This window comes from Stenella coeruleoalba (genome assembly GCF_951394435.1).
Source record: "Stenella coeruleoalba genome assembly, chromosome: 2".
In the NCBI taxonomy this organism is placed as follows: domain Eukaryota; kingdom Metazoa; phylum Chordata; class Mammalia; order Artiodactyla; family Delphinidae; genus Stenella; species Stenella coeruleoalba.
In genome coordinates, this window is record NC_137147.1 from 27,593,313 (window position 1) to 27,618,315 (window position 25,003).

Sequence of the window (25,003 nt, forward strand, 5' to 3'; positions counted from 1 at the left end):
GCCCCCAGCCTGTCTTCTCTCAGGAAATGGTTAGAGCTCCGCAGAGCCCAGCTTGCCAGTCCCTGGGGCTGCAGGCAGGGCACTGTTCAGAAGTCGGCTTCAGCTTCCTCTACTATGATGTGGACACGAATGCCTGTCTCTTAAGGCAGATGAGACACTGGTGGTCCAGGCAGAGCTCTGTAAACTGTAAAGAACTCTGCAGACAGAAGGAGAGTGCTGAAGTAGGAGTCAGGAGACCCGGGCTACGGCCCCATCCCCAACAAGCTATCGGCCTCGGACAAGTGGCCATTCCCACGAGCCTCCACCTCCTTCCCTGCGGAGTGGAGCCGGGAGACCAGATGTGCTCTAAGCCCCGTCAGGGCTCTCAGATTCTCTGACTCTGTTTGGGGCCAGGTTAAGTTTCAGGAGACTAAGAGGCAGGGGGGATGACCCGCCCTAGGTTCCACCCCTTGTTCTCAGAGCCCGATGGACTGGAGGGCAGGGAGGAGGACAGGGCACTGCACCTCTGCAGGGGATGTTGTCCAGGGGGTGGGAAAGCGGGCAGTCAAGGGGCTGAGGCCCACTCGCTCCCCCCGCCCCTCTCCCCTCCGCAGGAGACGCCACAGGAAGACCAACGCCGCCACTGCCTGGACAGGGGATCCCGGAGGCCCGGGCAGAAGAGCAAGTGACCGCCCCCACCGATGTGCTGGTGACCCCGGCCCCGTCAGGTACCTGCAACAGCCCCATGAGGTGTGGGTGGCCAGAGCCAACTCCAGGGCTCTCCCACCGGATGCACAGTGTCCAGTGAACTCCCGCCGGGGTCAGCGGCCCCGGCCGCATTCCGCAGAGAGCACAGGGTGCCCCTAGTGATCGGGGGAGTCCCGTCTGGAGCACCGGTCAAGCCAGGCAGGAGAAAGAGAAGGGGTGCCTTCCAGGAGAATCCACGGGGCCTTCTCAAGGAAGGCGAGCACATGGGGCCTCCGGGAGCCTGGCTCTTCCAGGCTGTTGACCCTGGGTCAGCTGAGTACCCTGGCGGTGGGCAGTCTCCTGCCCACAGGGAGGACCGACTTTAGGGAAGGAAAATGGTTCTATTTCTCACAGTTGTTTAGCTGCCCTGGAGCCTGCGTTCCCCAGGCTCTGGCCGCTGCAGTGGTTGCGGGGTGGTGTGGGGAGATCCCCGGCACATCCACCTTGCTCTGGAATGCACCTTCCTCAAAGGCTCGTTGTCTGGGGACTTGGTTCAAGAGAAGCCGGTGTTGTTGCAGCTGTTCCCTGCACACGTGCGTGCTCACGTGTGTGTGCTCGTGCGTGTGTTCCCACGAGCGTCCTCATCAGGGCCTTGCTGCTTGTACCCTCATAGACTGAGGTCACTTTGGGGTGAGGGGTATTTCCAGATCTCCTCCAGCAGAGGGAGAGACCCTGCAGGTTGGTGGAACAGTCCAGAGAGTGTGGGTGGAGCTGGGAGCTTGGCCTTCCTAGGCCTGAACCAGGGCGTCCCTGCTGCCCTCCCCCAGGACCCCTCTTCTCTGGGCTCAGTGCGCTGCTCCAACGAGTGTCCTCGGCCCCCCTCCGCTCGGCAGGCAAGATGAGCTGGGTTAAGGGGCTCAGCTGGGGATTCAGCTATGTGGGGACAGAATCCCTCCCACGATCTATAGACTTTCGCCTGATCCCCCTTCCCCCTTGCCATCCCCCAACCCCACCCTTCTGGGAGGACATTTAGAACCTGGCTGGAGGTCCTCCTGAGCCCCCAGGCTGACACAAACTTGGAGCCAGGCCAGGGGCAGGGTAGCCCGACAAACAGGCCGGTGTGCACGTTCAGTTCAGTCCAATTTAGCAAACGCTGTGAAGCCCCGCTGTGCACCACCACAGGCCACATCCTGACCCATTTCCTTGGGTCTCTGGGGTTCCCTCAGTGCTGTGGGGCAGGGCTGGGAGCGTGGGTGTGTGGGCTTCTGGCTGAGACCTGGAGTGAGAGCATCACTCATTCATTCAGTCATTTGTCCATTCGGCATGTTTTAAGTGCCAGGTACTTTTCTGGTATTATGGACACAGTTCAAAAGACCTATAATCTCTTGCTCTCTATGCAGCCTCAGCCCTGAGTCCTGGCGAGTCTCCAAACTGTTTCTGAATTCAGTTTCCATCTCCCATTTTTACCCATTACCACCACCCAAGGCAGTCCTTGTTTAATTCATTTCAACAGGTTTCTAGGGGCCCTCTGTACCTCCCCTCCCACCCCAGTCCATCTGCCGTCTTGCTGCCTTTCTGAACAAGATGACATGCAAGATGCGTGGTCTTTCCGAGACAGTTCTGATCACACCCCACCTCCCATGACCCCCTTGCTTACAGGCCTGTCTCAACATGGCACTCAAGACCCTACTCAGTTAGCCTGCACCCACCTCTCCCCTCTTCCCCTGGCAGTTGTCCCAAGACCCCCCTCACCAGATCTGTCTGTCTGCCTAAGAAAAACTGGTCAGGAGTTGCCAGGGAAGGGAAGCACTCGCTGTGGCTGAGAGCTGTCCCCGTGTTCAGGGTAAGGTCAGGCTGGAGGCCTCAGCAGGGGAGCCCCTTTGCTGGGACGCGGGACACAGGTTACTGGAACCCCCTGGGTCTCGGTCAGAGGGATGCAGTGCTGCAAGCTCTATCCTGGTAGGGCTCGGGGCCCTGGGAGGAGGGGCCGTGGGTTCTTACACAGGCCACGCTATACGTGGATGTGGGAGGGCCCAGCTAAGGCTGGGGTGAGGCTTCTGTGGTCCTCTGAGGCCTGTGTGCCCTGCCCCCACCCCACTCCACTGCTTTCACCCATCCGCACCCCACCATAACCTCTGCTTTGCTCCATCACCCACAGGCATTGACAGATGCGCTGCTGGAGCCACCAACATCTGCGGCCCGGGAACCTGTGTGAACCTCCCTGATGGATACAGATGCATCTGCAGCCCCGGCTACCGGCTGCACCCCAGCCAGGCCTACTGCGCAGGTATCCACGTGGGCAGCCTGGGCTCACTCAGTGGCTGGGGTGGGTGGAGGCAGGGCTGGAGGACAGTTCAGAGTCCAGGCAGCCGAAAGCCCGAGCAGTGCTCTGTGGTGGATGGACTGAGGAGAGCAATCCCTATGGACAAAGCTAACCTTAACCTCGGGGACAGCGGTCTCTGGGAGCACCATCTGATGAGTCCCCAGGACTTCAGGAGGATGGGAAGCCACCCCAGGGTCCCCTGACTGGTACTTGGAGCCTTCAGCTCTGAGATCAGCCCACCCCTCAGTCTGCATAGCAGACTGAAGCCACGGCCATCCCTGGGGGAGAGGTTCGGAGGCATAACACATAAATCATCCAGTGTGGGCCTCATCCACTCCCCCAGTATTCTTATACAAGGGAGACACATCCACTGTGCCTTGAAGGAGAAAGGAAGTTATCACCGGGCCACTGGGGGAGGGGGACGCGGGGCAGGGGGGAGGTGCGGGGCCACTGCCCCAGGCCCTTGGTTCTTGAATGGGTCCAATGAACCGACTTCATGGCCCTCAGCCTTAGAGATTTTTCAACTCCCAGCGTCCTCTGCTCCCTCATCCCCTCCCAGCCCCACAGCACCATTCCCTGTCCAGTCCTTAGCATGGCAGGTGGCTGGCAGGTGCCCAAAGGAAGGCCTCCCTGACTGTCCTTCTCACCTCCCTCCATTCAGATGACGATGAGTGTCTGAAGGACCCCTGCAAGGGAAGGGGGCGCTGTGTCAACCACGTGGGCTCCTACTCCTGCTTCTGCTACCCTGGCTACACGCTGGCCACCTCGGGGGCCACACAGGAATGCCAAGGTAAGGTGAGCCACCTTTGCCCCTGGGAGGGGCACAGGACCGCACAGGTAGTGTTGGGGTGGAAGAGGATCCAGGCATTCACAGCACCCAGTGACACAGCTGCAGAGTGTGGGGAATACGGGGGCCGCAGGAACCAAGACCAGGGCTCTAACCTGGACCTGGGAGGAAGCAGACCCTGCGCTGAGGCTGAGGTCGCTGAGACCAGATGGAGGAATAGGAATCTGAAAGGCAGCAACATTCACCAACGCTCCAAGGAACTGTGACTGGAGCCAAGAGTGTGAGGGGTCTGGGGACATGGCTGGAGATGAAGACGAAAAACCAGGTCCCCAAATCCTGAGTGACAAGGAGCTTCTTTCCTATTGGATAAAGAGGGTGACCCGTGAGGACACCAACTGGGATTCCAGGCAGCCTTGGGAGCAGGCTTGCCCTTGCTGGGAAATGCCTGCAAGGCTTTAAGCTTCCCTGGGAAGCTCTGCATGGGGCCGCTGGACAAAGATGCTTCCAAGAAAGGCCCTTTAATATGCGGCATTTACACCACGTACGAAACACTCCACATACTTTTTTACGAACTACAGAGAATAGGGTGCAGCGCTTTCGAAGCAGTGCTGTGAGATCCGTAACCGAGCTGGGATCCTTCACCTAGAGAATGACACTGCTGTTCTTGGGGCTCACGTTGCTGGTTCTGGCCTGGGCGCTGTGTGAGCTCTAGGGTTACTGCAATGAGTGAGGTGTGAACGTTGGCACTGTGGGATGAGGAAGCACTGGTTCTGTATGGAGGAATGTGGGAAGGTTTCCCAAAGGGGCGTTTGAGTGGGGACAGAATAATAACAACTACCATTTAGTGAGCACTTCTCATATGGCAGCAGCGTCCTAAGCCCTTTATTTATGAAGCTCATCATCCCAACCCCATGCAGCACAAATCCTTATCCCCATTTTACAGTTCAGCAAACTGAGGCTCAGAGAGGTGAATTGAACCACCCAGAGACCTCACACCTAGAGCTGTGGCAGAGCTGGAAACAGAATCAAATTCACCCTGGCCCCAAAACATGGTTTGCTTCCAACACCTTCCCTTACACACACGGTGAAGGGAAGGAGGGAGCAGAGGGTATTTCGGGGAAACGGAACCATTTCTGCAGAGGGCAGAGCAATGAACAAGCCTGGCGTGCTCTGGGAATAATGATAAATCCAGTGTGATGGGAGCGCGGGGTATGCAGAGGAAGTGTCAGGAGCCGGCGCCAGTTTGCGAAGTGTCTTGAGTGCCAGGCTGAAGTGCTTGGTCGCTGTCCCGCAGACAGTGGCAGCCAATAGAGGTTTGTAAGCAGAGGGCGGCGATGCGGTCAGCCAGCTTTCAGGGAGATGACTCAGGCAGCAGTGCTCAGAACAGTCTGGAGTTATCAACGGCAGAGGCCGGGAGCAAGGGGCTTCTCTGGGTTTCACAGCCTTGGCACGTGTTGTGGGCCAGAGGCACTGCTCCCTGCAGGCCCGGCCCGCGATGCTGGCCTGGGACAAGCAGTGGCTGCTGCAGGGAAGGGTGTCGCCAGGACTGGCCCAGACAAAGGGTCCTGCCTCGTGCCAGCCTGGGCGTCCAGATGTCTCTGCCAACCCGACAGCTGGGGGAGGAGGCAGGAAGGTCAAGGTCAGCTGTCAGAGCTTCTCCCAGTGGGGTCTGGCAGTGGTGTGATGAGGCCTCATCCAGGGTAACATCCACTTTCTAAATTTTGCTGCTCTGGTAAAACAATACCTCCTTATTTTAAATATTTACTTTATTCTTATTTATAAATTATTTCATTAATTTATATAATTAATAGAAGGCATTACAATTTCTAGAATTGAAATTAATATAAATATAAATAATTGATTAAGATAAATTATTTGATTATTAAATATTTAAAATAACGTTTACTTTACTAGTATCTATGAGCATCTTTTCGTATATGAGCCTTTGGGTTTCCTTATCTAGAAACTGCTTGTTCTTATCTTTTTTTTTTTTTTTTTTTTTTTTTTTTTTTGTGGTACGCGGGCCTCTCGCTGTTGTGGCCTCTCCCGTTGCGGAGCACAGGCTCCGGACGCGCAGGCTCAGCGGCCATGGCTCAACGGGCCCAGCCGCTCCGCGGCATGTGGGATCTTCCCGGACCGGGGCATGAACCCGTGTCCCCTGCATCGCCAGGCAGACTCTCATCCACTGCGCCACCAGGGAAGCCCTTGTTCTTATCTTTTGCTCTCTTTTCCAGTGGCCTTTGTTGCTTTTCCTTGCGGCTCCTTAGGAGTTCCTTGTAGATTCCAGATACTTGCCTGGGTTTAGATATGACAACTCTTCCACCTTGTCCTCTGTCCATTGACCTTATCCACATGTCCTTTCTTTAACAGAAATCATTAATTCTGATATATTGAAATTCACCTTTTTGCCTTATTTTTTATGCTTTGGGAGCTTTAGTTAACAAGTCCTTCCCCACTCTTAATTCACAAAGATATTCTCCTACACCTTCTTTCATTAAAGTTACAGTTTTGCCTTTCACGACATGTTTTAGTCCATCTGGAGTCCATCCTTGCATGGGTGTTAAGATCGGGTCTTTTCCATTTCCATTTTTCTCCATAGAACAAGTCAGCTTTCCCAGGCTTATCTATCAGGCAGTCATCCTGGCCCTACCAGTTTGTGGGTCCTTTATCAGGTTCTCTTTAGCTTCCCAAAGGGAGGACCAGTTATTTCAGAATTGCCTGGAGAGTTGTTAAAATGCAGGTTCCTGGGCCCGTCCAGTACTGCTGCATCAGAATCTCTGGACATGGGCCTGGGAGTGTACATTTTATACCATCTGCCAGTGACTCCACTGTGCACTAAAGTGTCATGAAGTATTGCTCATGTCTGTAAACAAATGCTTACTATTCCATTCATGCAATAAGTGCTTTGGGGGGTCTGGGCTAGGTACTAAGGACACTAGGATAATAAGGCACATTCTCAGCAGTCAGGGAGAAAAAAAAGCAGTTACTATTCAATATAAGGGTTGATTCCTAAGGGAACCCTGGGAAGGGCCATATGGGTTGGAGGGGCGAGGGCAGCCTCACTGAGAGATGAGAAGGAAACAGCCAAGCTGGTGGGTGGGAAGCCACTCCAGGCGAGGGAACAGCACGTGCAGAAGCTCCTTAGGCTAAACTCCTCAGGCTTATCCTGTTGGCCTCAAAAATATCGAGCAGTTGTATTGCCTGTGTACCTCCTCATTACTATAGTAATCATGTGACTACTATATGTGCTCTTATTTGGGATGAACATGATGAGTACCTCTCCACTCAACTCCATTCACGCAATCACAGATAACTAGGCCAGAAATCGACAGCAGAAGAATTACCAAGAAGAGGCCATCTCAGCATTAAGAGATATTCCTATTAGTGAAGTAAACCAAGTGTTTTTTCGTGAGGCCAAAGAACTCTACACCAAAAACTGAATTGTATGTGGACTAATACCAAATATTTATAAGTTTTTGACATTAAAATTTTGACCATAAAAGAAAAAGAAGGAGGCATGTGGGAAGCAGCAACCCAGGTGAGAGAACCAGGCGGGGCTAGGTCACAAAAGGTCTCACATGCCAGACTGAGGAGCTTGGATTTTATAGGGTAGGTTTAATGCTAGAATAAAAATAATAACAGCTAACATTTCTTCAGTGCTCACCTTGTGTCAGGCAGGCACTGTGCTAAGCCCTTTACCTGGATTATCTCATTTCATCTGCACAAAGCCTCTGTGAAGTGTTTGAACCATTGCTACGGGTTGGGGCAAGGGTGAGTCCTCCATTAATTTGACTGTGGGGGGCAGGGAATGGGGAGTGGCCAGAGTGACCTGGAGTTGACAAATTGAACCCACCCTTTTTTTTTTTTAATTTATGTTTATTCTATTTATTTTTGGCTGTTTTGGGTCTTCGTTTCGGTGCACGAGCTTCTCATTGCAGTGGGTTCTCTTGTTGCTGAGCACGGGCTCTAGGCACGCAGGTTTCAGTAGTTGTGGCATGCCAGCTCAGTAGTTGTGGCACACAGGCTTAGTTGCTCCACAGCATGTGGGATCTTCTCGGAACAGGGATTGAACACGTGTCCACTGCATTGGCAGACGGATTCTTAACCACTGCACCACCAGGGAAGCCCTGAACCCATCCTTGGAATGGGAGTAGGGCTCTGCAGGCCATCAAACCAAGCAGAGGCATTTGTGTGAACAAAGGCTTGGAGGCTGGACCAGTGGGGATCAGCACAAACAGCAAGGCTGGGGTGAGGCCTTGTGAGGCAGGCTGAGCAGCAGGGAACCCAGCACGGGAGGGGCATGACCAGGCTTGGGCTTTCAAGCCATCACAGGGCACCATTATGCTTTGGGACAATGGCAGAAACCAAAGGGACAGATCCACAGCTGCCTAAGATGCTGTCTCTCACTGGCTGCTTAATCCCTAAACTTATTTTTTGGGGGGTAGGGGGGCATACCACGTGGCTTGTGGGATCTTAGTTCCCCTGACCAGGGATCGAACCAGGGCCCCTGGCAGTGAAAGCACCATCCTGGTCCTAACCACTGGACCGCCAGGGAATTCCAATCCCTAACCTTTAGGAAGGCCCCTAGGAACTCTAGGAGCAGACTTCTGGGGGGTTTATTTGGGTCAAGAGGGGGACTTCGTTGGCTTCCTCAGATACTGCCATAGGCCCAGCCACCTGACCTAAAGACCAGCCCTTGCACTGGGGTAAGGAGACAGCTGTGAGAGTCCCCATGGGCCCCCAAAGTAGCCGTCTCCTCCAGGAGAAATGAACTCAGGAGTTTGCAGGGGCCTGAGCTAGGTCAGTCTCACACCCTGCCATTCATCGCTGCAGCAAGGATGCCTTCCCTGCCTGGGCCTCAGCATGGCTGTCCTTGGCCTTGGCCTCTGAACAGATGTCCCAGGACCCCCTGCAGGGCTGGCCCCAACTCAGGACTTTTCTGTGTGTTCACAGACATAGACGAGTGTGGGCAGCCCGAGGTGTGCAGCGGGGGGCGGTGCACCAACACGGAGGGTTCCTACCACTGCGAGTGTGACCAGGGCTACGCGATGGTCAGGAAGGGCCATTGCCAAGGTAAGGAATGGGGTGCCGCTCTTCCCTCTCCTGGCCCCTCCCCGGGCACTGCCCACCACCAGCTCCCCTTCCAGCTTATCCCCGACTGGGCCCCTTGATGCCGGGCCCCTCCTTCACACAGAGAGACCGATCTGTGGATTCTGGGGCCCTTCTGTCCCCTCGGTGGGATTTTGACATCCTGTCTGTCCCGGCAGCACGGAGCACAGTAACTTTATGTACATGAGATCCCGGGAGCACCCCTCCACGCACCTCTGCCCCTCACCTTGAGTCATGCGGCAGAGGGAAGGTTGATCTATCTGGGAGGTGCCTGGGGCCTTGGGCTTGGCCTACCTGCTAAAGCTTTAAGGCTGTGAGCTCCTCAGAGCTGGACCATATCCTTAGATGACCATGCATGGACACCTGACAAATGTCCATGTGTTGGACACCCCAACAAATGCTAGTGGAATAAATGAACAAATGAGCCCTCATCCTGGCCCCCTTTCCCAGGCCCTGCCATAAGGTGGCTGTGTCATTGCCAACTGATGTCCTCACAGACTGGCTTGAACCTGCCACCATCATGTCAGCTCCTGGCAGCCCTGCCACTTCCAACCCCCTGCCAGGCTGGGGCTCTCAGATGCTTGCAAGGGGCCTGGGTCATGTGCTCCCAAGACTGGCTGAGACAGGAAGGGGTGAGGGGGAATCCAGGCTCTCTCTGGAAGGAAGTCCTGCCCTGGATCCAAGGTTAGGCCCAGACGCCTCCCTGCCTCCAGGTTTCCCCGGGCCAGGATTCAGAGGGTCCTAGAGGCGAGAGATGAGCTTCTGTGTCTGGTGAAGGGAGCCCACCCCCTTCCCAATGCCACTACCACAGAAGCAGAGTCCAGAGCCCTGGCAGCTCTTGGCAAAGGGGAGAGGTCACTAGGGATGTAGGACAGACAATACTCTGTCTGCATCCCCGGCGCGTTACTTTCCCCTCTCAATGCCTCCCCGTTTAAACTCAGGCCCACTTATGATCCAAACCTGAACCCACTTCCCTTATCCTCACTAACTTACTGGGGACAGACATCCTGGCATGTTCCGGGAGAAGGGAGAGTGAAGGGAGTTAGCATTCGATGTGTGCCTGCTGCGTGCCAGGTGCTGTGCTAGGGAGCTGATAGACTGCCTCATTTAAGCATTGAACATTATTAATTTGGCATTAGACTTTGTTAAAAAGTAAAGCAAAACTAAAGGAAATGAACTAAGAAAAATACCAGGACATTAAAAATATCAAATTTATACTAACCAGTCCGTGCAAGAGCACAGGCTCTGGCGGAGACAGGCCTGGGTTTGGCTCTTGTCTCAATGTCTGAAAATAGAAACCATAATGCCCATCTTAGGGGCTCTTGTGAGGACTGAATAACCTGCCACATACAAAGCGCACGTGCAGCCCTACAGCGAGTAGGGGGCGGCACTACTGTCTGAGGACCCGTTCTCTCGCACGTCTAATCTCCCCTCAACGCCAGGTTCCAGACACACACCTCGGCTGGGAGGTCAGGCTGAGTTCCTGGCCCAGGGCAGACACTCTGAGTCTGCTGAGAGAAAAACGGATGTAGCCTGCACACTTCCCCAGGTTTCCATCCATAACCACAGACCCGGCCCATCACCCCGAGAGCCCAGTGAATTTCCTCTCCTTCTTTCTTCTTCTTCCAACTAAGAAATCACTCTCTCCACTTAAACTTCAAGTATCTGGTGAAAGGCCCGAGTGGTCTGGACAGCAGCCCATCCAAAGTCTCGATGGCATTTCCATCGTACCAGGACTCTGGGTTCCCATGGAAAGGGGTCAGATTCCCCTGCAGACTGCCAGGGCTCTGCTGTCCCCACCCACGTCCAAGGTCACCTGAGCGTCTGGCGCCTGAGTGAGCACCCTCCCCACCCTGTGCTCTCACGAGGAACAGAGGCAGCACCCTCACATTTCCTCACGCAGAGGCTGCAGTGCTGGTCAGAGAAGCTCCAGGATCCTCCCAGTGTACAGACAGCAGGCTGGCAAGCTGGTCCCTGGGGTGACTGTTTCCTTGGGTCTTCTGGGATCTCTTCAGCAGCCTCATACCAAGAGGATGTGAAGGTTTAGTTAGTCACATGGTCTCGTTCTTCGGTCAGCAAACACTTGTTGAGCGCCAGCTGGGTCCCAGCCATGGGCTAGGAATATAGCAATAAAAAGACAGACAGCTCCTGCCCCCCGAGGACCAGGGTAAAAGCTACCAAAGCATATCATAAACTTAGATTAAAATTCAAACCCTAGACTAGCAGGAAAATCTGGCTCCAGGCACCAAGAGGCTGGCGGAACGGCCTCAAGATATCTGGTGACGTCAGAGCCTGTGCCTTTCACATGGAACCCACTTCATCCAGAATCGTTATCTGGCTCCTGTAATCGGCTAGGCTAGTGGCTCTGTTATATCCACCCCCACTTAGAAGAGGCCTGCCCTGGCTCAGGTGGACCTCTGCCCTCCCTCTCTCACCTGCTGACAGACCTCTCGTACATGATCATCGCTGGCTGGGGCTCTGGTCTGAGGAAGGTGTACCAGGTGTGCCAGTGGTGGGTGTGCCAGGACAGGCCAGGTTACACTACATGAACAGCCAACCTCAACCTCAGTGATTTAGGACACCGCAAACTTGATATCTGACCAAGGCCACGTGTCCATCATGAGGAAACATCCTGCCCCACGTTTCCTCACCCTAGAACCTGGCTAAAGGAATGGCCGGCATCTTGAATGTGGCCAGTGTTCATGGAAGAAAGAAAGAGCACCCTGCGGGGTTGCACACAAATAAATGTTTGGGCCCATGAATTACACACGTCATAGCTACTGGCCAGCACTAGTCCCCTGGCCCCATCCAACCACAAGGGATGAGGGGGCACAGCCCACCGTGGCCCAGAAGTGGAGAGCTGGAATTCTCAGTGCACAGCATTCGTCCTGCAAGTCTCCTAACGCCCAGTGTGAAACAGTTCGGGCACCACCTCCACAGATGTGCCCAGAACATTCGGGGCAGGGCAGACCTCAGGGCCCTTTGCTCCTGGTAAATCTAATCTCCTTCCTGTCCTGCCTGATCCCTGCAGCAGAGGTCCAAAGACTCCGTTTTTCCTCAGTGTGGTCTTAGAGGAGGATCCTTGCCTCATTCTTTCTCTTCATCCCGGAGTCTCACATCCCTGAAGCAGGAATTGTGGATAATTCCCAATGGCTTTGCCCATTTTCCTTTGGTACCCAGCCAAGGCCAGCGGGCCATGGTGCTGGCCAAAGTTGGTGGCCCTAGGACCTTCATTTCCTCCACCTCTGCCTCATTCTCTCCATCTCTGTCTTTACAGAAGCCCTTAGAATAGTTTAGCCTGGTGTCACCACAGCCCAGCTAGGGGCTCTTGGCTGCCCTCTTTCCAGAGGTGAGCCTTATCTCAGTGTCCCCAAGATTGCCCGGGAGTTCTGGGTATCTCCTTACACACACCACCTGAAAAACCACCCGCCCTGTGTATGTCTTCCTCATGTGGACCCTCAGGGCGAAGTTTTGACCTTGAGAGGTACTGGTTCCCTGGGACAGAGGGCTTTGATGTACCCGGTCTTCTGTAGACCAAACAACCTCAGAGGAGATTCATATTCACCCTCCACTTCCGGGCCCATGTCCTGTTCTATTATGACAGCTGCTGGCTTGGGTCCCTTTGCAGAAAGCCTGTGTTCTGACCCTTGGCCCTGCTTCCCGCCTTTCTTTCCTCCATGGGTGCTGAGTGGGTCTTCCTCCTGGGCAATAGGGTCTCTGAATCTACATGAACTGGTGGCCTCCCTGCAGGAGAATGACAGTTATCCACATAGGGAGGGTAAATCTGGCGCTCGGTCAATCTGTCTGTCATGAATAGTTCTGTCTGTCATGAATAGAGACTGGGAGCCTCGACACTGGGCCAGAGGAGCAGAATGTCCTCCTGCAGTCCTGACCCAGAGTTCAATCCCTGTGTCACAACCTCCCTAACTCAGCCCAGGTCGCCTGGGTGCCTTGGATGGTGGACTCCCCAGTATGCAAGCTTCATGCTGGGAAGAGCCCTGCATGCAGTTCCTGGGAAAGAGCTCACCCTCCCGCTCCCTGTCACTCTCCCAGGACCGGCTGCTCTCTCTCCATGGATCACCCCTTCCCCTACTTGTCCGGTTGGTGCTCAGACTCATCCTTTCTGGCTGACTTTCCTGGATCTCACCAGAGTGGGTGCTGGAGCTCTATGTGGTTCTCAGCTAGAAGAAAAGTCTCCTCTCCAGCTGAGAAGCCTTGCCAGCCTCCACCCTTCACTCTGCATCAGCCTCAGGGCTGGTCTTGGCCACATCTAAGATTGGGGGATCACCCTCAGTCCTCATTTCCTGGTGCAGGGAAGCCCATTTGGCCCTCATTGCCCAGCTGGGACCTATTCTGGGGCCTCTGGGATCTGCCAAGCACGTCCAAACACGTCATTGTCACCCCTTGTAAAGGAACAAGGGAGATACGAAGGCCCTTCCCAAGAGTCCAGCTCATGAATTCAAGCTCTCTCACCCTCCCCTAGCTAGTGGAAGGGCAGCCTCCTTCACCAGGGAGTCTCCCTTCCTAAAGGTCTTCCATCTCTCTTTTGTCCAGGACAGTGGATGGGAGGTGGGGTTGGGAACACAGGACAGCACTCACTTTTTCCTAGTTTCCATCAGTACAGAAACTGACATCCCTCTTTCTCCCCAGCCAAGGGCAGGGTCAAGGATTTGCTTCTTCACAGCCCACCCATGTGCCGTGGTTCGCAGACATGACCAAGGCGGGCGGGGTTGTTATTTTGCAGATATCGACGAATGCCATCACCCCGGCACCTGCCCTGACGGGAGATGCGTCAACTCCCCTGGCTCCTACACTTGCCTGCCCTGCGAGGAGGGCTACAGGGGCCAGAGTGGGAGCTGTGTAGGTGAGGGCTGCTTGCCAAGGCACTGAGGGGGCTGTTTGGCCTTGGGACCCCTGGATGAGCCCACAACAGGAAGGGGAAGGGGTGGGCAGAGGGAAGTGGCTTGGAGGCTATTGTCCTCCATGACCTGGCTGGGTTCCCAGATGACGCTGGGGCTGAGATGGGTGTGCTTCAGTTACGGGTGCTCTGCCCTCTGAATCAGCCGGGGGTGGGGGGTGCCTGTCAGCTCCTTGGCCACATCCATCCTTGGGCTACAGCCCAAGGTCCCAGCGGCTTCTGTGGCTGGATCCTGCTAGGCAGAGTGAGGTACCAAGCGTCTTTGGAAGAGGCTGACACCAGTGGTGTGTTTCCCAGGGAGGAGTGGTCTTCTGCTCTTCTGCATCTCAATGTCTCAGTGTCTAACAGCAACGCCTAACTGAACAGCGGGTGCTCTTCTCCCTCCAGGGGGAGGGGTGCTGCATGTCATCTGTAGGAGGAATGCTCTTTCCCCTCAGCCCCTACAGGAAGAAGGACCCAGGGTTCAGAATGCCAGGAGGGACTGAGTTGTGAATAGACGCTTTGAGGCTCTGGAGAGGGCAGACGTTTCCCAGGCCCTTGAGACCGCCACTCAGCCACCCAGGCATAACTTGCCCTCTCTCTATGCTGCCCACTCGCCTATTGAACCTGGTGGGTGGGCTGGGAACATGAGATAATGCCAGTCTGCTTGGCGGGTAGGAGACCAGAGAGGTTCAGACTCACTATAAGGTGAGTCAAGGGTCTTAGACACTTGCCTGCAGGTGTCCTCAGATGGGCCAAACCAGTCCCAGGGCTGCGGGACCCGGCCCCCTTTTCTAGGAATTTGCAGGATGCTCTGTGTCACTAGATAGAGCTGAAGTGAGTTCGGTGGGGGGAAGTGAGCTCAAGGGAGAAGGGTACCCTGTCTAAGTAGGTGGGCCCAGGAACAGGAAGGACCTCATGCCCTTCCCAGGGTGCCTATGGCCCCTCTGAATGCTGATTCCCTGGCCTCATAATTGAGATGCTCTCAGCCTGATGATGGAGGCCACGTGAGGGAGATGAGGCCAGCCTGCCATCCTGGACTTCTCTCCCGCAGATGTGAATGAGTGTCTGACCCCCGGGGTCTGCACCCGTGGAACGTGCATCAACCTGGAGGGCTCCTTTAGATGCTCTTGCGAGCCGGGCTATGAGGTCACCTCAGACGAGAAGGGCTGCCAAGGTACGAAGAAGATCTGAAGCACGCTTTGTCCGCAGCGAGTCAGCCTGCAGCTCCCTCCCTCTGGCCCCCATCCCTGAGCACGCTGACCCAACGTGTGGCTGCGAGACCCGTCCTTTCCCCCACCCTGCCCCATTCCCGCCCCCCTGGTCTCTGGCTAGCCTGGCGTGTCTGTCCTGCAGAGCCCCACACAGAGCTCAATGGCCTGTTTCAGATGTTGACGAGTGTGCCAGCCGGGCCTCGTGCCCTGCAGGCCTCTGCCTCAACACGGAGGGCTCCTTCACCTGCTCGGCCTGCGAGAGTGGGTACTGGGTGAACAAGGACGGCACCGCCTGCGAAGGTAACCCGGGGGAGGGGGGATGGCAGAGAGGGACCGAGAACACAGGCCCTCTTACCTCTCAAAGAGCACTCCACTTGTCCCCCAGCTTGGGGCTGATGCCGAGGGTCTCCAGGCTAGGCTAGAGGACCCTGTGAATGGACTTGGCCCCAGGGACAGCTTCTATTTCCTCCTCCATGAGGACAGGAGGAAAAGGGAGTCACGGAGGCAAGAGGGAAGCTGACGGTAGAGCTGCCCCAGGAGCATCCTGGGGAGAGGGTACTGGGGTTGCCCTACAGAAGGCTCACAGCCAGGGCCTCCCCTTCCCCAGGGACCCCCAGAAAGTCCTATGAGCTCAGAGAGGGAGCCAGAGGCGTGGGGTGCTTCCTGCCTCACCAGGTGGAGGGAGGCCTCCTAGGCCCCCGGGGACTGGCTGGCTGTCTGCCCCAGAACTAGACGAGTGTGCCCTTCTGGGAGTCTGCCCCACGGGAGTCTGCACCAACACTGCCGGCTCCTTCTCCTGCAGCGACTGCGAGCGGGGCTACCGGCCCAGCACCCTGGGCCACACCTGTGACGTGAGAGGCCCCCCCGCCGTGGGGGAGAAGAGTGCAGACTAACCCATCACCCTTAGAGAAGGGCGCTCACCTCAGATGGTGGGCCAGCTGGGGACACCTATTCTTGCCCCTCCCCCAACAGCAGTTGGAAAGGCGACTGCAGAACTGGGTCTAGGGGACCACTGAGCCACTGGATCACAAGCTTCAGCGCGTGTCAGAATCGCTGGGAGAGTTTGTTCAACAGGCAGCTTCCTGGGGCCTTGTCCCAGACCTACTAAATCCACCTCTGTCGGGGGCCCTTGAGATCTGTCATCTAAGAAGGTCCTCAAGGGTTCCTTGTAAGGGTGGGTGCTGGGACCATATTCTGAAAAACCTTGGCCTGTACCAGGCAATCTGTAGCCAATTTAAATAATCTAGTTTCGGACTTCCCTGGTGGCGCAGTGGTTGAGAGGCCGCCTGCCGATGCAGGGGACACGGGTTCGTGCCCCGGTCCGGGAAGATCCCGCATGCCGCGGAGCGGCTGGGCCCGTGAGCCATGGCCGCTGAGCCTGCGCATCCAGAGCCTGTGCTCCACAACGGGAGAGGCCACAACAGTGAGAGGCCCGCGTTTCCCCCCCGCCCAAAAAATAGTAATAATAATCTAGTTTCTGTTACCTTCTCAGGTTCTCTGTATCTGCTTCCTCGGCTTATTTCTCATTTGCCTTCCCAATTGTTTCTCAGCGAGATCTCAGCCATCTCAGCCATGATGAGGGCAGTGGGGTTCGGCCACCCTAGGCCAGGGTTGCCGGGATAGGCCAACTGTCCCCAAGGTGGGGGAGCTGGGACAGAAGGAGGGAGCTGCAGTTATCCTGCTCCCCAAAGGCTCCCTCGCCAGCTTCTCCCAGCTGTGCTGCTTTACAAGGGAACGATGCCCCTATGGGTCCAGTCTCCTCAGGCAGGTGCCAGGTCCTCTGGAGACCTCCCCGTTGGCTCCTGCCCTTGGGAGGTGCTGCCATCGGCTGCCCTCCTCCCTGTGTGACCCTGCAGATGTGGATGAGTGTGAAGACCCCCAGAGCAGCTGCCTGGGAGGCCAGTGCAAGAACACGGCTGGCTCCTACCAGTGCCTCTGCCCCCCGGGCTTCCAGCTGGCCAATGGCACTGTGTGTGAGGGTGAGTGGCTCAGGTCTCCCCACCGGGGACGGGGGCAGAGTGCGCGGGGAGGCGGGAGCGTCCCCGGGAGACAGCACAGCCCATCTTCTCCCTACAGACGTGGACGAGTGCGTGGGAGAGGAGTACTGCGCACCGCGCGGCGAGTGCCTCAACAGCCACGGGTCCTTTTTCTGTCTCTGCGCCCCCGGCTTTGCCAGTGCGGAGGGGGGCGCCAGCTGCCAGGGTGAGGAGCCAGCAGCAGGGGGCGCTAGAGGCTATCTAGAGTACTGAAATAAAATGCTCACGGTCCCACCCAGGATGGGAAGATAGGAGGCTGAGTGATGAGACGGGAGGCAGGTGTCAGGAGGGTCTCAGTCTTCCTCCAGGGCCTCTCCATGGTGTCTATGGCAGGTGCCCTCACCCTCTCTCCCCTTGACACAGCCCCAGTTCCAGGGCTCCACCCCCCAGTCGGGCCTCTGGCTTCCAGCTCTGGACTCTCCCTGGGACCTTCCAGCACTTTCCTACTTCGAGCCACTCCCTGGCCCTCCTATGGGCTCCTCAGGGCCCAGAGGAAGCTGCACAGGGCCCTGGGGACCCATGGCTGGTCCTGCTGACAGATGTCTCTATTCTAGATGTGGACGAGTGTGCAGTCACTGACCGGTGTCTCGGGGGGCAATGTGTCAACACTGAGGGCTCCTTCAACTGTCTGTGCAAGACTGGCTTCCAGACCTCCGCAGAGAGTGGGGAGTGTGTGGGTAAGGGCTCTGGGGGGAGCGAACGGGGCCCCTCCCCACATCTGTCTCCTCCACTCTGCCTCCTCCTCAGCTCCCTGGGACCTGGACCCCCAGCTTCCAGGAAGCAGAGAACTTTCCACAGATTAATCATCCAATGCATTTATTGAGCCTCTGCTGACTCAGGGACTCCTTGTGCTAGCAGAGCACATAATCTAGTTTTTAAAGCCAAACTGATGCAATAGATATTTATTAAACACCACCTGGGTTTAATGTCTTTTGCTGGAACAAATAGACAGTTATGGACAATCTTGAAATTGACCAAGGGAGACAGATATGAAGACGACTCTCCATAATACACTTTGGGGAAGGTTTTCTATAAAGAGAAGTAGAAAGTGCTCTGCTGTAGACAGCAGGGTGTGGGGGACAGGAGTGTCACAGAGGCTGAGAGCTCGGTGCTCTCCTAAATAGCAGAGCGCTCACCTCCTAGACGCTCAGCCCTGCGGGTCAGGGGAAATGATCCTGAACTTGATGCTTGGGGGTTGACACGAGCGCAGCAGTTTGGAACAGATCAAAGACCCCAGAGGTTGTGGGGCATGACCTTTTAATGCCAGAGAGGTGGGGCCAGAGTAGTGACCCGGCCGCTTCTGTCCCCTCTCATGGCTCTGGGGACAGACACTGATGAGTGTGAGGACTTCGGAGGCTCGGCGTGTGGGGCCTGGAGGTGTGAGAACAGCCCCGGCTCCTACCGCTGTGTCTCGGGCTGCCAGCCCGGCTTCCATGTGGCCCCGACTGGAGACTGTGCTGGTGAGTCGGGAGCGGGTGTCCAGGGTGAGAAGCCTGAGGACACCTATTTTTCATGTATCCAGCTAGAAACTATTTTTTGCTGCTGTTTGAAGTTTGTGTATTTTCCATACAGCAGTGCTTACACAAAAATTGAAGAGGAATGTCAGAGTTTTCCTTTCCTGTATTCAGAAGTTAGCTTTCAGAAATCTTGGTGTTAGTAGACCAAATAAATAAGAATTCCCAGAGAATAGAGAGCACACCCTACACTGTAGCCTCCCCTGTCCCACAGACATAGACGAGTGTGCCAACGACACCATGTGTGGGAGCCACGGTTTCTGCGACAACACCGAAGGCTCCTTCCGCTGCCTCTGTGACCAGGGCTTCGAGACCTCGCCCTCCGGCTGGGACTGCATTGGTGAGAAGCCTGAGCCAGGGAAGGGAAGGCCCTTGGGCCCTTGATCCCATCTCCGCAGATCTTGGCTGCCCTGCATAGAGGGGCCCTAGGGCCCTCCTCCTGAAATGTTCAGGGTCTAACAAGGCTCCATAAGGGGTCCTCATAGAGTGGCAAGGGAGGGAGATTTCAGCCCCACCCTACAGGGGCACCTTGGCCAGGTTGGTCAAGGAAGCGAGGCCACCTTCAACCAGCAGGGGAAGCAAGCACGCCAGTGAAGTCACCACCCTTCCCCAGAGACCCTAAGGTCTCAAGGGGCACATGTGGGGACCGTGCGGAGGGAGGAACCCTTCCTCTTTGTCCACTTACGGACTCTTTTCTGCCACCCTTCTCCTTCTTCCTCTTCCTTCCCATGCCCTCTGCTCATCTGTTCCTCCTTCCTGCTAACTCATACCCACTTCCACTCTTGCCCCAAGGCCTAGCCTGTTTCTTTGGGGGGGGGATGAGACAAGGATCTGCCTGCTGGGCTTGAGGCAGGGGCAGGGGTGCCTGGGCTGCCTCTCCTCTGCCCACGAGTCTGTCCTCCTGCCTGGCAGACGTGAATGAGTGCGAGCTCATGCTGGCGGTATGCGGGGCGGCACTCTGCGAGAATGTGGAGGGCTCCTTCCTGTGCCTCTGCGCCAGCGACCTGGAGGAGTATGACGCTCAGGAGGGGCGCTGCCGACCGCGGGTGGCTGGAGGTGAGCCCTGGACCCCACCCCGTCGTTGTGCACCACCACTCCATGGCTTACAAAGCACTTCCACTGCTCCAGCTCTTAGGGATGTGGGCCGGGCCGGGCTGCAGCTCAGGGATGGAGCGCCGAGCAGTGAGGGGTCTGAGAGTGCGGTGCCGAGTCTGCTCCAGGCCAGGGAACTTCCAGGAGGCTGCAGGGTTGTGACGACCCTACAGGAGGCTCAAGAAGCTATAATGCCAATTTAGGGGGGCCTCAGGGATCTCAGATTGAGCCTTGGAGGGACCCTCGATCCAACCCCGGGGAGCTGTTGGCTGAGGGAGACTCTGAAGCTAAGTTCGACGCTCCCCGTCCCACTCCACCGAGGGACGCTGCTGGGCTCAGCCTCTCAGCCCTGGCAGGATGGGACTCAGCTGGACTTCTCTGACTTGGGGAAACGCAAGCAGGACTTAGAACAAGGAAGGGTGGGAGGGGCAGGGGTACAGTGTGAAGCAGAGGAATGGGCAGAGAGGGCTGCCCATACGGTATGCCAGGGACTGGGTGCGCCCCACTGCAGTGGAGGGAGGCAGGATGGTACGCTGGAAGGAGCGGGGGTTTGGCACCAGAGGAACGGGGGTCAACTCTCTGCTAAGCCACTAGGTGGCTTTGGCAAGTCACCTAGCTTCTCGAAGCCTCGGCTGCCTCTTCTAGGACAGATGGCCTCCGGTGAGCTCTCCGTACAGGTGTGAAGAGCATCAGGCGAGACGATGGAAGCATTTCGCACACTGTAAAGCGCTATATAAATGGTTAAATTTTAAAATAAATTCAAAGGCTAGGGTGCCCCAGGGGGCCATGAACAGACAATAATAAGGGGCTTCTATCGCAAATAGGTCACAGGATCCCTGAGGCCCCGGCAGGGGAACACCCCCCAGGCCCCATCCGCATGGGATGCTACTCTGGGCAAAAGGGCCAGCCGCCCTGCTCCAGTCTTCTGGGCCGGAACACCACGCAGGCCGAGTGCTGCTGCACCCAGGGCACCGGCTGGGGAGATGCCTGTGAGCTGTGCCCAGCCGAGGACTCAGGTAAGGCCCCCAAGGGTCCCAAATCCTCTCAGGGTCAGCTCTGCAGGGTGACACTGAAAGAAGGGGGGAGAGGAAGGTGGGGTGGCAGAACCCTTCTCCCTCTGAGCTTGGATGCCTCCCTGCACAGTCGAATTCAGCGAGATCTGCCCTAGTGGGAAAGGCTACATCCCTGTGGAAGGAGCCTGGATGTTTGGACAGACCACATACACAGGTAACCTCCCTACAGACCCTCCTTCCCGAACGCCACTCACCTGACTAGGCCCGGCCTGGTCCTCCAGGAGGCCCCCAGGGAAACTCTGCATGCAGTCCCTGCCTCTCAGGGTGCTTCCAACCAACGTTCCTGTCCCAGGGCTGCAGATTTTTAGCTGGAAGTTCTGACCTGAGCTCCTCCTGAAGTGTCTATACAACCCCATTTTGGTTTCTCTGCTCACTCGAGGCTGAACCCTCCAAGGAACAAACTATGATGCCTTGACTAACCCAGTCACAGGGCATAGGGACACAGGCCAGAGGCAGCTGCTGGTCTCCCTGGCCCCACTTACGAAGCCCAAAACTTTGGGGAACTCACACTCAGGAAGGGTGGTTCAGGAATGGGCTCACACCTGAAACCGGAAAAGGAAATAACAGAAATGGAAGTAGTTCCCCTTGAATGCTTGCTACGTGCCAAGCACCGTGTTAAGCCCCTTACATGTACTAACCTTTTAATCTTCATCATAACTCTAAGAGGTTACGTAGTGGTATCCGTATTTTCTAGGTAGGAAACTGAGGCAAGGAGAACTTAAGCAATTTGCCCGAAGTCACCCACCTAGCAAGTGGCAAGGCCGGGATTCGACCCCAGCCAGTCTGGCTTTGGAACCCCTAGTCCTAAGAACTGCCCCATCCTGCTTCTCGCCTTCCCCTCGCCTCAGCTCTGCCCTCCCACAGATGCCGACGAGTGTGTGATGTTTGGGCCTGGTCTCTGCCAGAACGGCCGGTGCCTCAACACGGTGCCTGGCTACATCTGCCTGTGCGATCCTGGCTACCACTACGACGCTGCCCGCAGGAAGTGTGAGGGTGAGACACCTGGCACCCCTCCCCACCCTGGGGCCCAGAGCTGAGTGCTCACCCATCCCTGCCAGCCAGCCCAATTCTTGCTGGGAGTTCCCCTTCCCAGGGAAGACACCCACTACAGCGGGCAGGTCTGAGATGAGGGAACCTACCGGAAAGGCATCCCTGGGAAGGGGGTGAGGAGGGGACACAGTTACAAGAAAACCCCCTTCCCTGAAGGTGGCCTGTGGGCAGGCCGCGTTGGCACTGCCCTCGACCTTCCTCCCATCTCCCTGCCTCCCAGATCACGATGAGTGCCAGGACATGGCCTGTGAGAACGGCGGGTGTATGAACACGGAAGGCTCTTTCCACTGCTTCTGCAGCCCGCCCCTCACCCTGGACCTCAGCCAGCAGCGCTGCGTGAACAGCACCAGCAGTGCGGGTCAGTGGGGGGGCCATGGGGCGGTGGGGCAGCGGGGGAGCGGACCTGGGCTGGGGGGCTCACATGCCTCCACGCCCTGTGCCGCCAGAGGACCTGCCTGACCATGACATCCACACGGACATCTGCTGGAAAAAAGTCACCAATTACGTGTGCAGCCACCCCCTGCACGGGCGCCACACCACCTACACTGAGTGCTGCTGCCAGGACGGCGAGGCCTGGAGCCAGCAGTGTGCTCTGTGCCCCCCCAGGAGCTCTGGTGAGAAGGGCGGCCTGTGCCTGAAGGAGGGAAGGGGGGACACCTGCGGAGCTGGGCTGGGCCCCAGGGTAGGGGCTGTCCTCACCTTGGAATCCACAGTCAGCCAGGTCTGTGGGTTTAGAATGGAGTAGGGCAAGTCAAGGCCCTGTCTTCTGTCCCTGTTGTTTGGGGACAGAGCGGGGGACAGAGGACGGCAGTCCCAGCACGCTCCCTCTCTCCGTGGGGCGGTGAGCATGAGCTGGGGAAAGAGCACTCCAGGCTTCAGCTACCAGGAGCCAGGCCCAGCTTCCTCTCTCCCTCCTCCCTGACAGAGGTCTACGCTCAGCTGTGCAACGTGGCCCGCATTGAAGCGGAGCGGGAGGCCGGGGTCCACTTCCGGCCCGGCTATGAGTATGGCCCTGGGCCCGAGGACCTGCACTACAGCCTCTATGGCCCAGACGGGGTCCCCTTCTACAACTACCTGGGCCCCGAGGACACCATCCCTGAGCCGCCCTTCCCCAACACGGCCAGCCGCCCAGAGGACCGCACACCGGTCCTTGAGCCTCCCCTGCAGCCCTCAGAACTCCAGCCCCACTACGTGGCCAGCCATCCAGGTCTGTGTTGCTGCAAAAATGGGGAAGAGGTGGGCTCTGAAGCTGTTTCACTTCCATCTCCTCCATCTGCTCATCACTGTCAGCAGGGTGAGGACAGGGAAGGGAAAAGACCCCCAAGCCCCCTCACGGGTCACTCAAGGGAGAACTCCAAACGCCCGGGTCACACGTTAACACCTCCCTCTGATGGACTAGCACAGGGGACACAGAGAGGTACAGGGCATCATCCCAACCCCAAAAGCTGCCTGTGGGAGTTGAAGAGGGGGACAAAAGCACACTCCCACCACGCCACTTACAGTATGCAGGATACCCTGCTCTACAGGTTCACACTTGTGACCTGAAATGGGAATCAAGGATTTCTAATCACTTTAAAGTTCCACTGTGGTCACCCAGTTTGTAAGTGGCAATGACCCCAGCACTCGGGACTTGGATTCTAATGAGGAAGTCGGACGTGGCATCTGTGCAGGGGACGCAGTACCTGCCATGGGGACAGCCACTGCATCAGACTGATCAAAACTGCACTGAGATTAGGGACAGGGTCGTTCCCAGGGGAGGGGGGTTGCTTAGAGAAAGAAGAGGGTTAGGCAGATCTTGGAGGAGTTTTGCTTTGTGGTGAGTGAGGGTAATTCCCTTTTGCTACCAATCGTGTCCGCCCCCAAAAAACTATGTAAAGATTTTAACAAAATACCCTGCCACCAACCACAAAAAAATCAAAACTGTACAGGGACACCCAAGCGCTCAGGAGCCCTGGCGTTGTGAAAGCAATGAGTCCCAACCTCCCCAGAGCCCTCATTTAAAGTAAGCGTGCCTCTCCATCTAAAATGACACGTACTTATTTTTAAGAGTATTGCTTTTTGTCTCAGCATCTTTCTGTGAGAGTGTTATGATCCTTCCCACCCCGACCCCAGGAGTTCATTAGGGGAAACCCTCTGAGCGGAGGGCGAGGGCCCCAGGGTGGAGTACAAGGCCTTAGACCCCTTCTCTCTGACTTCCTCCTACCAGAGCACCAGGCCGGCTTTGAAGGGCTTCAGGCCGAGGAGTGCGGCATCCTGAACGGCTGTGAGAATGGCCGCTGCGTGCGCGTGCAGGAGGGCTACACCTGTGACTGCTTCGAGGGCTTCCAGCTGGACATGGCCAACATGGCCTGTGTGGGTAGGTTTGGAATCAGAGTGGCAATGCCCAGGGAGCAGGATGGCCCTGCTGGCTCCACGTGGAAAAGTCAGACTGGCCCACTGCTCACTGAGGGTACAGGACTGAGCCTAGCTGGGAGATTCACTGCTGCCCCCTAGCAGGCCTGCCGGGCTCCAGGCCGAGGGGCGAGAGCTCCAAAGGTCTACGCTGTGTTTAGAAAGCCCTTTCCATGGAGGTTCCCAGATAGAAGAAAGGCAGGGACAAGACAGCATGGTCACAGTATGGGCTCACTATCACCGGCTTTGTATCCGTGAGTTGCTTCCTTTCGGGCAGTGGCTTTATCCTCCGGCCACCACATCTAGGATTGCACTGCAGGGCAGGGGTCAGGGCTTAGTGGCCAGAGGGGCAGAGGCAGCAGGCCGGAGGCACGTGGGCTCCCTACAGCTCTCTCTTCCCTCTCCTCCTCTTAGATGTGAACGAATGTGATGACTTGAACGGGCCTGCAGCACTGTGTGTCCAAGGTCACTGCGAGAACACGGAGGGCTCCTACCGCTGCCACTGCCCCCCAGGTTATGTTGCCGAGGCAGGCCCCCCACGTTGCACCGCCAAGGAGTAGCGGCGAGGAATCAGTGCAGGCGGTTACCTGGAAGTGGGCCCTGGCCACAGGCGGGGCCTTGAGGAAGCTCTCCTGGTTGGGGGGACGACATGAAGACACCGGGCAGGAGGCCCTGCAGCCAGCTCCCAGCCAGCCTCACCTGCTTTTCATCTCCCCCAGCTTCGGCTCTGCCTGTGAGCTTCTGTCACCACCTCCACACCGCCATGCCCTTGCTTGGCTCAACCACCACCAAGTGCTTTAATGCTTCAACCACTGGCCGTGAGGCCCAGTCTGCCATCTGTCCTGGCCTTG

The 25,003-nt window shown here is 56.7% G+C and overlaps 1 protein-coding gene across 4 annotated transcripts in view; it reads left to right on the plus strand.

Annotated features, from left to right (window-relative positions):
* The window catches only part of LTBP2 (latent transforming growth factor beta binding protein 2), a 96,984-nt gene extending 72,270 nt beyond the window's left edge, over nt 1-24,714 (plus strand). The window contains exons 15-36 of one of the 4 annotated variants that reach the window (XM_079912867.1): nt 594-707; nt 2,825-2,953; nt 3,651-3,779; nt 8,730-8,849; nt 13,630-13,749; nt 14,837-14,959; nt 15,171-15,296; nt 15,723-15,878; nt 16,853-16,975; nt 17,073-17,198; nt 17,587-17,709; nt 18,361-18,492; nt 18,761-18,886; nt 19,459-19,602; nt 20,463-20,654; nt 20,782-20,865; nt 21,576-21,704; nt 21,982-22,119; nt 22,208-22,375; nt 22,687-22,968; nt 23,968-24,117; nt 24,567-24,714. In XM_079912867.1, coding sequence (XP_079768993.1) covers nt 594-707; nt 2,825-2,953; nt 3,651-3,779; nt 8,730-8,849; nt 13,630-13,749; nt 14,837-14,959; nt 15,171-15,296; nt 15,723-15,878; nt 16,853-16,975; nt 17,073-17,198; nt 17,587-17,709; nt 18,361-18,492; nt 18,761-18,886; nt 19,459-19,602; nt 20,463-20,654; nt 20,782-20,865; nt 21,576-21,704; nt 21,982-22,119; nt 22,208-22,375; nt 22,687-22,968; nt 23,968-24,117; nt 24,567-24,712 — 3,080 coding nt within the window. In that variant the 3' untranslated portion in view covers nt 24,713-24,714. Of the gene's footprint in view, nt 1-593; nt 708-2,824; nt 2,954-3,650; nt 3,780-8,729; nt 8,850-13,629; nt 13,750-14,836; nt 14,960-15,170; nt 15,297-15,722; nt 15,879-16,852; nt 16,976-17,072; nt 17,199-17,586; nt 17,710-18,360; nt 18,493-18,760; nt 18,887-19,458; nt 19,603-20,462; nt 20,655-20,781; nt 20,866-21,575; nt 21,705-21,981; nt 22,120-22,207; nt 22,376-22,686; nt 23,056-23,967; nt 24,118-24,566 lie in introns of all 4 variants that reach the window. The other 3 variants (XM_079912864.1, XM_079912865.1, XM_079912866.1) reach the window with 3 other exon arrangements.
* The last annotated feature ends 289 nt before the right edge of the window (nt 24,715-25,003 follow it).